The sequence below is a fragment of the Hyla sarda genome, chromosome 8, assembly GCF_029499605.1.
Source record: "Hyla sarda isolate aHylSar1 chromosome 8, aHylSar1.hap1, whole genome shotgun sequence".
In the NCBI taxonomy this organism is placed as follows: domain Eukaryota; kingdom Metazoa; phylum Chordata; class Amphibia; order Anura; family Hylidae; genus Hyla; species Hyla sarda.
In genome coordinates, this window is record NC_079196.1 from 16,397,892 (window position 1) to 16,412,933 (window position 15,042).

At 44.0% G+C, this 15,042-nt stretch overlaps 1 protein-coding gene across 2 annotated transcripts in view; it reads right to left on the reverse strand.

Moving 5' to 3' along the window:
* Window positions 1-10,803, reverse strand: part of LOC130284385 (motor neuron and pancreas homeobox protein 1-like) — a 32,916-nt gene extending 22,113 nt beyond the window's left edge. The window contains exon 1 of one of the 2 annotated variants that reach the window (XM_056534676.1): window positions 5,700-6,334. In XM_056534676.1, coding sequence (XP_056390651.1) covers window positions 5,700-6,030 — 331 coding nt within the window. In that variant the 5' untranslated portion in view covers window positions 6,031-6,334. Of the gene's footprint in view, window positions 1-5,699; window positions 6,335-10,529 lie in introns of those variants that run through there. The other variant, XM_056534677.1, reaches the window with a different exon arrangement.
* Between the last annotated feature and the right edge of the window lie 4,239 nt (window positions 10,804-15,042).

Genomic DNA, 15,042 nt, shown 5'->3' on the forward strand with positions numbered 1-15,042 from the left:
GTTATCATTTCCTGATGTCTCGCTTATCAAAAGTGATGGCTCTGTGCCCTTAACAGACTGTAATCTGAACAGCGCCATAAAGCAAAACACACCAGTGGTCTCCAAACGGACGTTGCAAAAGTACAACTCCCAGCATGCCCGGACAGCCGTTGGCTGTCCGGGCATGCTGGGAGTTGTACTTTTGCAAAAGCTGGTGGTCCACAGTTTGGAGACCACTGATATATACCGTCAGCCGAGTACAAGATATAGGACATCAATTGCTGGTTTTCAACTTTTTAGTGCTCGGAGAACTACAACTCCCAGCATACCCTGACAACATTTAGGCTGTAATTAGAGCCGGTCTGTACTGCTTCCATGCTCAAGAGCCTGTGTACATGGAGGTGGCCTATGTAGCTGCTAGGAGGCCCATGCCTTAGGAGAGTCTTATTCAACCGTTGAAGAACTACAACTCCCAACAGCCTTCTGGAGAACTATGGAATGGAGACTAAGGGTATGTTCACATGCACAGATTTTTTTACGGGTTTTCCGCTGCGTATTTGAAAGTGGGCAGGCTCTTCTCAGCTGTCCGCAGCCGAATGTACTCTGCGGAAAATCCGCCGCAAGCCCCATTGAAGTCAGTAGGGACTGTGGCGGATTTTCTGCAGCGTAAATTCTGCTGCGGAAAACCTGCAGCGGACAGCCGCTAAAAAATCAGCGCGTGTGAACGTACCCTTATGCTTCAAAGAAGCGTTCTCTAATCTGTGAATCTTCAACTGTTGCAGAACTACAACTCCCATCATGCTCTGACGGCCTTCTGGAAAACAACGGGTTGGGGACTATTGCTTTAAAACAGTGTTCTCCAACCTGTGGTTCTCCAGCTGTTGCAAAACTACAACTCCCATTGTTATGGGAGGAGTATGATGGGAGTTGTAGTTTTGTAACAGATTGAGAGCAACAAATTGGGGAACACTGCCCTAGGGCAGTGGTCTCCAACCTGCGGACCCCCAGATGTTGCAAAACTACAACTCCCAGCATGCCCGGACAGCCAACGACTGTCCGGGCATGCTGGGAGTTGTAGTTTTGCAACATCTGGAGGTCCGCAGGTTGAAGACCACTGCCCTAGGGACTATAGGACCTGGCATGTGCTGAGGGTCAAGGGGCAAAAGGTAATGTCCCAGGATGGTGAGATGATGTGCTATAATGAACTAGCACCAATGGGGGGCGCCATTGTGTTTTTTATTTTTTTACAATAAAGCCCCTCTAGTGCCCAGGGGTAGTGGAGGGTGGGTATAAGGAGATGCCAGTGTCAGCCCAAGATGCAGAGAAAAGGTTGCCATATGGGTTTAGGGCAGTGTTTTCCAAACAGTGTGTCTCCAGCTGTTGCAAAACCTACAACTTCCAGCATGCCCGGACAGCCGTTGGCTGTCCGGACATGCTGGGAGTTGTAGTTTTGCAACAGCTGGAGGCACACTGTTTGGAAAACACTGGTACAGAAAGATGTCATTATCAGCCTAGGATGCAGAGTGTAGATTCCAGGTGTAAATAGGTTTCGGTATAACCCCTAAAAGTAGAGTTTAAGGTGCCAGATGGGTATACAGGAGGGGCAGTATATAAGCCCAGTTATGAGGTGGCTATAGGATACTTGTCTGGGCAGTGCTGTGGCAGGAATTCCTTTGTATACAGGGGCTAATGCTACAGACAATGCTCTGTGACCTCTGCTCCCTCTGTGACCTCCTCAGGGACTCCCACATCCACTGCTGACATTTACTCCAATTGATTTTCACTGAGGAACAAGAGGCGCTCAGTGTCCGCTCCCCGGGGACCCATCAACTGGGAAGAGGGATAAATCCTGGACAGCATCCTAATGGCACTGTGCAGGCCACGGTCCCCAGGGGCACAGACCTACTTGCACACAGTCATTAGGGCACAGACCTGTATGCAGTCTTCAGGAGCACAGACCTACCTGTACACAGTCCTCAGGGGCACAGACCCACCTGTACACAGTCCCCAGGGGCACAGACCCACCTGTACACAGCCCCCAGGGGCACAGACCCACCTGTACACAGTCATTAGGGGCACAGACCCACCTGTACACAGTCCCAAGGGGCACAGGGTCCCCAGGGGCACAGACCCACCTGTACACAGTCCCCTTGGGCACAGACTCCCCTGTACACAGTCCCCAGGGGCACAGACCCACCTGTACACAGTCCCCAGAGGCACAGACCCACCTGTACACAGTCCCCAGGGGCACAGACCCACCTGTATGCAGTCTTCAGGAGCACAGACCTACCTGTATGCAGTCCCCTGGGGCACAGACCTACTTGTACACAGTCATTACGGGCACAGACCCACTCGTACACAGTCCTCAGGGGCACAGACCCACCTGTACACAGTCCCCAGGGGCACAGACCCACCTGTACACAGCCCCCAGGGGCACAGACCCACCTGTACACAGCCCCCAGGGGCACAGACCCACCTGTACACAGTCCAAAGGGGCACAGACCCACCTGTACACAGTCCCAAGGGGCACAGGGTCCCCAGGGGCACAGACCCACCTGTACACAGTCCCAAGGGGCACGGACCCCCCTGTACACAGTCCCCAGGGGCACAGACCCACCTGTACACAGTCCCCAGAGGCACAGACCCACCTGTACACGGTCCCCAGGGGCACAGACCCACCTGTACACAGTCCCCAGGGGCACAGACCCACCTGTACACAGCCCCCAGGGGCACAGACCCACCTGTACACAGTCATTAGGGGCACAGACCCACCTGTACACAGTCCCAAGGGGCACAGGGTCCCCAGGGGCACAGACCCACCTGTACACAGTCCCCTTGGGCACAGACTCCCCTGTACACAGTCCCCAGGGGCACAGACCCACCTGTACACAGTCCCCAGAGGCACAGACCCACCTGTACACAGTCCCCAGGGGCACAGACCCACCTGTATGCAGTCTTCAGGAGCACAGACCTACCTGTATGCAGTCCCCTGGGGCACAGACCTACTTGTACACAGTCATTACGGGCACAGACCCACTCGTACACAGTCCTCAGGGGCACAGACCCACCTGTACACAGTCCCCAGGGGCACAGACCCACCTGTACACAGCCCCCAGGGGCACAGACCCACCTGTACACAGCCCCCAGGGGCACAGACCCACCTGTACACAGTCCAAAGGGGCACAGACCCACCTGTACACAGTCCCAAGGGGCACAGGGTCCCCAGGGGCACAGACCCACCTGTACACAGTCCCAAGGGGCACGGACCCCCCTGTACACAGTCCCCAGGGGCACAGACCCACCTGTACACAGTCCCCAGAGGCACAGACCCACCTGTACACGGTCCCCAGGGGCACAGACCCACCTGTACACAGTCCCCAGGGGCACAAACCCACCTGTACACAGTCCCCTGGGGCACAGACCTACTTGTACACAGTCATTAGGGGCACAGACCCACCTGTACACAGTCCCCAGGGGCACAGACCCACCTGTACACAGTCCCCTGGGGCACAGACCTACTTGTACACAGTCATTAGGGGCACAGACCCACCTGTACACAGTCCCCAGGGGCACAGACCCACCTGTACACAGTCCCCAGGGGCACAGACCCACCTGTACACAGTCCCCAGGGGCACAGACCCACCTGTACACAGTCCCCAGGGGCACAGACCCACCTGTACACAGTCCCCTGGGGCACAGACCTACTTGTACACAGTCATTAGGGGCACAGACCCACCTGTACACAGTCCCCTGGGGCACAGACCTACTTGTACACAGTCATTAGGGGCACAGACCCACCTGTACACAGTCCCCAGGGGCACAGACCTACTTGTACACAGTCCCCAGGGGCACAGACCCACCTGTACACAGTCCCCTGGGGCACAGACCCACCTGTACACAGTCCTCAGGGGCACAGACCCACCTGTACACAGTCCCCAGGGGCACAGACCCACCTGTACACAGTCCCCAGGGGCACAGACCCACCTGTACACAGTCCCCAGGGGCACAGACCCACCTGTATACAGTCCCCAGGGGCACAGACCCACCTGTACACAGTCCCCAGGGGCACAGACCCACCTGTACACAGTCCCCAGGGGCATTATTCATTATTGGGATCTTAGTCTTTCTATGTGATCTTCCTATTAAGTAGCAAAAATTACATCACTGAATATTTACACTGAGCACTGGGACATTCCTAAGGATTGTTTCCTCTTCTAATGCTACAATAATAATAATAATAATAATAATAACAATAATAATAATAATAACAATAATAATAATAACAATAATAATAATAGTAATAATAATAATAGTAATAATAATAATAATAACAATAATAATAACAATAATAATAATAATAACAATAACAACAATAATAATAACAATAATAATAATAACAATAATAATAATAACAATAATAATAATAATAACAATAATAATAATAATAATAATAATAACAATAATAATAATAATAATAACAATAACAATAACAATAATAACAATAATAATAATAAAAATGAGTCTGGAAGAGAATTTTACCTAATTTTATCTAAAGATGGCATGGTGCCCTGCTATGGGGAGGGGAGATAGATAGATAGATATGAGATAGATATGAGATAGATAGATAGATAGATAAATATGAGATAGATAGATAGATATGAGATAGATAGATAGATATGAGATAGATAGATAGATAGATAGATAGATAGATAGATAGATATGAGATAGATAGATATGAGATAGATATGAGATAGATAGATAGATAGATAGATAAATATGAGATAGATAGATAGATAGATATGAGATAGATAGATATGAGATAGATAGATATGAGATAGATAGATAAGAGATAGATAGATAGATAAGAGATAGAAAGATAGATAAGAGATAAAAAGATAGATATGAGATAGATAGATATGAGATACATAGATAGATAGATATGAGATAGATATGAGATAGATAGATAGATAGATAGATAGATAGATAGATAGATATGAGATAGATATGAGATAGATAGATAGATAGATAGATAGATATGAGATAGATAGATATGAGATAGATATGAGATGGATAGATATGAGATGGATAGATATGAGATGGATATGAGATAGATAGATATGAGATAGATAGATAGATATGATATAGATAGATAGATATGAGATAGATAGATAGATATGAGATAGATAGATAGATAGATAGATATGAGATAGATATGAGATAGATAGATAGATAGATAGATATGAAATAGATAGATAGATATGAGATAGATATATAGATAGATATGAGATAGATAGATATGAAATAGATATGAGATAGATAGATATGAGATAGATAGATAGATAGATAGATATGAGATAGATAGATATAAAATAGATAGATAGATAGATATGAGATAGATATATATGAGATAGATAGATATGAGATAGATAGATAGATAGATAGATAGATATGAGATAGATAGATATGAGATAGATAGATATGAGATAGATAGATAGATATGAGATAGATATAGATAGATAGATATGAGATAGATAGATATGAGATACATATGAGATAGATAGATAGATAGATAGATAGATAGATAGATATGAGATAGATAGATTGAGTATAAGATTATACTAAATTATTCTGTATTTATTTACAGTACTTGCTGATTGTACCCACAGACCCCTCTCCTATGTACTACACCCCCCATCATCCCTGATACCCCAGGCACTTACCGTGCAGTTCGGGTCCCCTGTGCAGGAGTAGTCCGGCCCTCAGCCAGTGCTCCAGGGGCAGGGAGGCTTTTATCTGCTCCGGTCCTGGGACCCCTGAGAAGCTGCTGTATGGGAAGTGGTGGTGCACGGTGCCCATGGGGGGCATGTGGTAGAGGGGTGCGGGGTACAGTCCGTGCAGCGGCAGGAAACCAGTCTTAGGGTAAAGTGGCGATAGGTGGGCAGATTGCGCTAGACACGGCTCTCTGCCCTGAGCTGGGGCCACACGGGGGCGCTCTTCAGCCAGGAGGGCATCAATTCGAAACTTCTGTGAGTTTTCCATGACTTTCTGCATTGTGGATCAGGACAGGACTTGTCTCTGTGGGGACTTCTGTGGTGAGTAGAGAAAACTAAGTGCAAGCTCTGGGCTCCCTGCAGACTGCTCAGGCCCGGGGGTAACAAGGCATCTTGGGGGTCAGAGGAGGTGGATGATGGGGTATTAGGTGTCCTGGAGCTGTAAAGGTCATTCCATGAATATGGATGGTGGATTGTGATCTGTCTGGTGGTCCTGGTGGGGCAGTGAGCAGGATGAGGAGGGGGTTTGATCGCAAGCTCTATGGTTCGGTGACAGCTGATGGATCCTTGTAATACAGTAAGGAGGATGGAATTGTAGTCCTTAGGGATGGGGTGGTGGTCCTTAGGGATGGGGTGGTAGTCCTTAAGGATGGGGTGGTAGTCCTTAGGGATGGGGTGGTAGTCCTTAGGGATGGGGTGGTAGTCCTTAAGGATGGGGTGGTAGTCCTTAGGGATGGGGTGGTAGTCCTTAAGGATGGGGTGGTAGTCCTTAGGGATGGGGTGGTGGTCCTTAGGGATGGGGTGGTAGTCCTTAAGGATGGGGTGGTAGTCCTTAGGGATGGGGTGGTAGTCCTTAGGGATTGGGGTGGTAGTCCTTAGGGATTGGGGTGGTAGTCCTTAGGGATGGGGGTGGTAGTCCTTAGGGATGGGGGTGGTAGTCCTTAGGGATGGGGGTGGTAGTCCTTAGGGATGGGGTGGTAGTCCTTAGGGATGGGGGTGGTAGTCCTTAGGGATGGGGGTGGTAGTCCTTAGGGATGGGGTGGTAGTCCTTAGGGATGGGGTGGTAGTCCTTAGGGATGGGGGTGGTAGTCCTTAGGGATGGGGTGGTAGTCCTTAGACTTTCTTCTGGAGGTCGCTTAGTAATTACGGAAATTTAATTGCAAGATCTGTGGTTCTCTGCAGGCAAACACCTGGTATATACTGGACCTACAAAGAGGAGGATGGGGTAGTAGTCCCTTGTCTTCTTCACCAGGGCTCGATGCTCTGGAGGTCACTTAGTGTTCGGGGTAACTAACTGTAAGCTCTTTGGTTTCTTTCAGGTCCTTAGCAATGATTTCAGCAGATACATTCAGCACATCTTCAGCCTGCACAGATGTGGATGGAACTTCTTCCCCTTCCTTCCTTTTCTTCTTCTTCCTCCTCCTCTTTTTCCTTCTCTTCTTGTTCTTCCTCCTCTTCTTCCTCCTCTTCTTCCTCCTCTTCTTCCTCCTCTTCTTCCTCCTCTTCTTCCTCCTCTTCTTCCTCTTTTTCCTCCTCTTCTTCCTCTTCTTCCTCCTCTTTTTCCTCCTCTTCTTCCTCCTCTTCTTCCTCCTCTTCTTCCTCCTCTTTTTCCTCCTCTTCTTCCTCCTCTTCTTCCTCCTCTTCTTCCTCCTCTTTTTCCTCCTCTTCTTCCTCCTCTTCTTCCTCCTCTTTTTCCTCCTCTTCTTTTTCTTTCTCTTCTGTTTCTTTTGTTTCTTGCTGATGGAAACAAAATGAACCAACTCCGCAAAGTTCTTAGTTAGTTGCACTTGAGTTTTGCGCTGAGTCCCCGCTGCTCTCCCAGCCTCAGTCTTGGCCCCTGGGGCCCGGGGCCCTCTTCTGATTGGTTGTCAGACAATTACCTCAGCCCCCCCCCCCCTTCCCCCCTCCCACTTCAATAAGCGGCAGCAGGACAATCTCCTAATGAGCTGATTAGCCTCCCATTGTAACAAACCCTCCCCTGTAGATAAGACCGGGGCAGATCTCTGCAGAAGGTGGTGGAACAGCCATGTTAACCCTTCCTGTGCCCAGGATAGGACAGTGTTTTCCCAAACAGTGTGCACCCAGCTGTCTCAAAACTACAACTCCCAGCATACCTGGACAGCCCACCATTGTTTCTCCAGCTGTCACAAGACTACAACTCCCAGCATGCCTGGACAGCGCACCATTGTTTCTCCAGCTGTCACAAGACTACAAATCCCAGCATCCCTGGACAGCCCAATATTGTGCCTCCAGCTGCTGCAAAACTATAACTCCCAACATGCCTGGACAGCCCACCATTGTGTCTCCAGCTGTCACAAGACTACAACTCCCAGCATGCCTGGACAGCCCAATATTGTGCCTCCAGCTGCTGCAAAACTACAACTCCCAACATGCCTGGACAGCCCACCATTGTGTCTCCAGCTGTTGCAAAACTACAAGTCCCAACATGCCTGGACAGCCCAATATTGTGCCTCCAGCTGCTGCAAAACTACAACTCCCAACATGCCTGGACAGCCCAATATTGTGCCTCCAGCTGCTGCAAAACTACAACTCCCAACATGCCTGGACAGCCCACCATTGTGTCTCCAGCTGTTGCAAAACTACAACTCCCAACATGCCTGGACAGCCCAATATTGTGCCTCCAGCTGCTGCAAAACTACAACTCCCAACATGCCTGGACAGCCCACCATTGTGTCTCCAGCTGTTGCAAAACTACAACTTCCAGCATGCCCAGACAGCCTTCGGCTGTCTGGGCATGCTGGGAGTTGTAGTTTTGCAACAGCTGGAGGCACACTGTTTGGAGACCACTGATGTATAATCAGTAGATATCACAGTCAGTGGGCGGCTGGAGATAAGAGCTCGTACTTTACACAGAGATCACCAGAAAACAATGTATATAGGAGGTTAATGTATAATCAGGGGAGTAGTGCAGTGTCTGATGGGAGTAGTCATAGCTCAGGTGATGGTCTCCGATCCTCTATTGGTCAATGGAATTTCGGCACAAAAACTGGAATAGAAATAATTCTAAGGTTTATTCACATGGGGCTGAACTGCTGCGGATTCCTTTCAGATTTTCCCAATTTTTTCCCCCAAAATTCCACCGTAAATCTGCGGAGACTATAAAGAAATCGTGAAACTAAATAAAGACATAAATAATAATAATAATAATAAAATATATATATATATATGTGTGTGTGTGGTAATAAAGCAAACATGGAACGAAGTGCGGATGTAACATGTAGTAATGTGTGGGGAGGAGGAGTATGAGAACATTACAATGTATATAATATGTATAATAATAATGACCTCACTATATGGGAGGATATGTGGCAATGTATGTGTATACCTGTAATCACCTTTTATATATATATATATATATATATATATATATATATATATATATATTGTACCTGGTATCTACAGAATTATCCACAATTAATTATCCACAAATATTTAGAATATGGCTAGAACTATTACTTGTTTATCGATCTATAGATCCATCTATCTCTATCTATTTCAAAACTATCTATTTATCTATTTCATATCTATCTATCTATCTATCTATCTCATATCTATCTATCTATCTCATATCTATCTATCTATCTCAGATCTATCTATTTATCTATTTCATATCTATCTATCTATCTCATATCTATCTATCTATCTCAGATCTATCTATCTATCTCATATCTATCTCATATATATCTATCTATCTACCTCATATCTATCTATCTATCTCATATCTATCTATCTATCTATCTATCTATCTCATATCTATCTATCTATCTATCTATCTCATATCTATCTATATATCTCATATCTATCTATCTATCTATCTCATATATATCTAATCTATCTATCTCATATCTATCTATCTCATCTATCTATCTATCTATCTCATATCTATCTATCTATCTCATATCTATCTATCTCATATCTATCTATCTATCTCATATCTATCTATCTATCTCATATCTATCTATCTATCTATCTATCATCTATCTATCTCATATTTATCTATCTATCTATCTCATATCTATCTATATATCTATCTATCTCATATCTATCTATCTATCTATTTATCTATCTATCTTATTTCTATCTATCTAACTATATATCTCATATCTATCTATCTCATATCCATCTATCTATCTATCTATCTATCTCATATCTATCTCTCTCATATCTATCTATCTATCTATCTATCTCATATCTATCTCTCTCATATCTATCTATCTATCTATCTATCTCATATCTATCTATCTATCTATCTATCTATATCTTTCTTTCTTGTTGGTCCAGTAAGTGGTTGTTATTATAATGTCACATTATTACTGTGTATTTAGTCTGGATACATTATACTTCATACCTGTCTCCATATCACAATATTTACAGTCTATAGAGTAATAATATTTGTGCTGGTCCCTGTTGTGTCCCTATTGTGTCCCTGTTGTGTCCCTGTTGTGTCCCTGTTGTGTCCCTATTGTGTCCCTGTTGTGTCCCTGTTGTGTCCCTATTGTGTCCCTGTTGTGTCCCTGTTGTGTCCCTGTTGTGTCCCTATTGTGTCCCTATTGTGTCCCTGTTGTGTCCCTATTGTGTCCCTGTTGTGTCCCTGTTGTGTCCCTGTTGTGTCCCTATTGTGTCCCTATTGTGTCCCTGTTGTGTCCCTATTGTGTCCCTGTTGTGTCCCTGTTGTGTCCCTGTTGTGTCCCTGTTGTGTCCCTCTCTCCCAGTCTCTTTCTGTCTTTCCCCCACAGGTTCCTGCCCTCAGCTTCTCACCATTAGTCTCTTGTGCACAGAGCTGACTCTTCGTTACAATGTAATGACAGCCATTAGTCCTGTGGAGGTGTCTGATCCTTGTACACAGGTTATCTCTGAGATAGTGACAATGTCTCCTTTGTAGTCTCTTCATGTCCCGCCTGCTCCAGCCCACACACTAGTCTGAACACTTCCCTGTGCCCGACAGCTGCTGCGTTTATCCAGAAAACCATAAAACAATTAAATGTCAATTTGCTAAAGGTTACAATTTCCCAAGCATTGATATCTGGGCAGAACCTCATAAAGAGGTAAACAAGTGATATTACATTTATATAAGGGAGATAAACTGGTAAAGGGAAATTCACTAGAAACAAAGACAATATAATAATAGTCAAATTAAAGTAATGAAAAATAAAATATAAGATAAAACAACTAAAATACAATCAATTGTCAAATAAAAGTAATCAGTAGACAAATATAAGAATCTACAAAAATATAATGGAAACAAAACATAAAATGTAACGAAAAAAAGAAAAGAAAACACAATATAATATAAATAAGACTGATAAAAAAAGAAAAAGTAAAATAAGCAAAATAATAATAATGATAATAAAGACTAATTATGAAAACAAAATATAATAAAGTATATAATGCAAAAAATGTAAAAATAGTAAAATAATAATGAATACAAAATAAAAAATATAACAAAAAAATGCAAACAGTAAATTGAAATGTACTTGTTTTTTTGTCCTGCGTTTTTGCATTTCTGTAGAAATTGCATTTTTCGCCCCTTTGGCGTTTTTTCAAAATTTGTTGGTTACCAAAAAAAAAAAAAAAAAAAAAAAAAAAAAAAAAAAAGGGTGCAGTAATGGAAAAAATGCATTTAACAAAATTCATATTTTTTATAACAAATTTTTTTTATACATTTTTAAACAGGGATCAATTTATGTGGGGGGCAGGGAACTAAAATTGTAGCTGACAATAATAAAAATGTAGTGTGTATTTCTTTTTCACTTTTTTTTCTTTTTTTTAAATATTTTTTATTTACTTCAGATTTGGTGGACTACGATGACCAGCGTTTTTTTTTTTTTTTATTATTAAAAACATTTTGTAACAAGGGTTTGTGGGGGAGTGTTTTTTGGAATAAAAGTTTTTAAATGTGTTTTTTTAATAATTTTTTTTACTTTACAGGCATAGTAGTGGAAGCCGTCTCATAAACTGAGTCCATTACTAAGCCAGGGCTTAGCTTTAGCCCCAAAAAACAGCTAGCGCTAACCCCCAATTATTACCCCGGTACCCACCGCCACAGGGGTGCTGGGAAGAGTCGGTACCAACAGGGCCGGAGCATCAAAAATGACTAGGTTCACCTTGCCATTGTGCTCGGTCCCATTCTGGGTCCCTTCTGCCCTTTTTTTTTGTGACCAACTGCCCCAAAACAAGTCGGGGCACAACAAACTCTACAAGTCCCAACGGATCCCATTGACTTGAATACATTCGTGGCTTCCATAGAATTTAGGAATTATTGGATGCGGAATTACATAAATTGCACAGCATAATTTAATAATGTAATAATGTTATTATATATACAGTGCTCCCTCAAGTTACAATATTAATTGGTTCCAGGACGACCATTGTAAGTTGAGACCATTGTATGTTGAGACCAGAACTCTATGGAAACCTTGTAATTGGTTCTGAAGCCCCAAAATGTCATCCAAAAATAGGAAAAAGTGAAGATTAAATAAATAGAATCAAAGTGCAAATGTATATATATCACTGCACATGTATATATGAGGGTTCTATTCACTGCACATGTATATATGAGGGTTCTATTCACTGCCCATGTATATATGAGGGTTATATTCACTGCACATGTATATATGAGGGTTCTATTCACTGACCATGGATATATGAGGGTTCTATTCACTGCACATGTATATATGAGGGTTCTATTCACTGCACGTGTATATATGAGGGTTCTATTCACTGCACGTGTATATATGAGGGTTCTATTCACTGCACATGTATATATGAGGGTTCTATTCACTGCACATGTATATATGAGGGTTATATTCACTGTACATGTATATATGAGGGTTATATTCACTGCACATGTATATATGAGGGTTATATTCACTGCACATGTATATATGAGGGTTATATTCACTGCACATGTATATATGAGGGTTCTATTCACTGCACATGTATATATGAGGGTTCTATTCACTGCACGTGCATATATGAGGGTTCTATTCACTGCACGTGTATATATGAGGGTTCTATTCACTGCACGTGTATATATGAGGGTTCTATTCACTGCACATGTATATATGAGGGTTCTATTCACTGCCCATGTATATATGAGGGTTCTATTCACTACACGGTGGAGAGACGCCACCCCAACGTACATTTCGGGTTGTCCTTGACCCCCAGGACGAAGGACAACCCGAAATGTACGTTGGGGTGGCGTCTCTCCAGTGTTCCCTCTTCTATTTGCACTTTGATTCTATTTATTGGTATATATACTGTCTCTAAGCACTTTATAGTTGTTGAGGTATATCCTCTATGGGATTGTGCAATAGAATGAGCAGTAGCGTAACTTATGAAATGTATCTAATACTATAGTTTACATTGTGGACCTCCTGGAGTGACGCCCTCTTTCCACCACAAGTTGGCTTTTCCCTTTTTATGATGTTTTTTCTTGTTTTTACAATGTAATTAATTATTAATAAAGTCATAATATTTTTATCAATTTATTACTCCATCCCATTCTTTTGTACTTATTGCCTCCAGCTGTTGCAAAACTACAACTCCCAGCATTCCCGGACAGCTGCTGACTGTCCGGGCATGCTGGGAGTTGTAGTTTTTCAACAGCTGGAGGCACCCTGGTTGGGAAACAATGGTTTATGTAGAGGACAGAAGCTTCTTCAGGGTCCTATACAGTACACACAGTGTCCCAAATGGAGCCGCCCTTACTTGGTGTCCAAATGAGCAGCTAACCCCGGCACAGGTAAAGAATACAGAACATGTAATACCTCCCTGTACTGTAGGGGGCGCTACCAGACACCAGTCAGTGCATACACTTCATTAATACAGGTAAAGAGTACAGAACATGTAATACCTACCTGTACTGTAGGGGGCGCTACCAGACACCAGTCAGTGCATACACTTCATTAATACAGGTAAAGAGTACAGAACATGTAATACCTACCTGTACTGTAGGGGGCGCTACCAGACAACAGTCAGTGCATACACTTCAGTAATACAGGTAAGGAGTAGTACAGAACATGTAATACCTCCCTGCACTGTAGGGGGCGCTACCAGGCACCAGTCAGTGCATACACTTCAGTAATACAGGTAAGGAGTAGTACAGAACATGTAATATCTCCCTGTACTGTAGGGGGCGCTACCAGACACCAGTCAGTGCATACACTTCAGTAATACAGGTAAGGAGTAGTACAGAACATGTAATACCTCCCTGCACTGTAGGGGGCGCTACCAGGCACCAGTCAGTGCATACACTTCAGTAATACAGGTAAGGAGTAGTACAGAACATGTAATACCTCCCTGTACTGTAGGGGGCGCTACCAGACACCAGTCAGAGCATACACTTCAGTAATACAGGTAAAGAGTACAGAACATGTAATACCTCCCTGTACTGTAGGGGGCGCTACTAGACACCAGTCAGTGCATACACTTCAGTAATACAGGTAAAGAGTACAGAACATGTAATACCTCCCTGTACTGTAGGGGGCGCTACCATACACCAGTCAGTGCATGCACTTCAGAATACAGGTAAAGAGTACAGAACATGTAATACCTCCCTGTACTGTAGGGGGCGCTACCAGACACCAGTCAGTGCATACACTTCAGTAATACAGGTAAAGAGTACAGAACATGTAATACCTCCCTGTACTGTAGGGGGCGCTACCATACACCAGTCAGTGCATGCACTTCAGTAATACAGGTAAAGAGTACAGAACATGTAATACCTCCCTGTACTGTAGGGGGCGCTACCAGACACCAGTCAGTGCATGCACTTCAGTAATACAGGTAAAGAGTACAGAACATGTAATACCTCCCTGTACTGTAGGGGTACTGTAAGTTCTGTGTACAATTAAACTTTATTAGTATCCTGGACGATCAGACGCTGCCTGGATTCTACATCTAATGCAGTGTTTCCAAACCAGAGTGCCTCCAGCTGTTGCAAAACTCCAGCTCCCAGCATGCCCGGACAGCCGTTGGCTGGGAAATGTAGTTTTGCAACAGCTGGAGGCAGCCTTGTTGGGAAACACTGATCTAGTGGAAAGATTTAATGCAGTTTGGATTGCTGGACAAAATCCTGAATAATCATAGGAAGTCACATGAAGAAATCTCGAAAATCCTCTTTTTTTATTATGTACCCGAATGCTATAATGAAGCTAATTTTTGTCGAAGGCTTCATGAAGATATTTTGTAACCCTACTACAAAAATACTATAGCAGTGTTTCCCAAGCAGGTTGCCTCCAGCTGTTGCAAATCTGGGCATGCTGAGAGT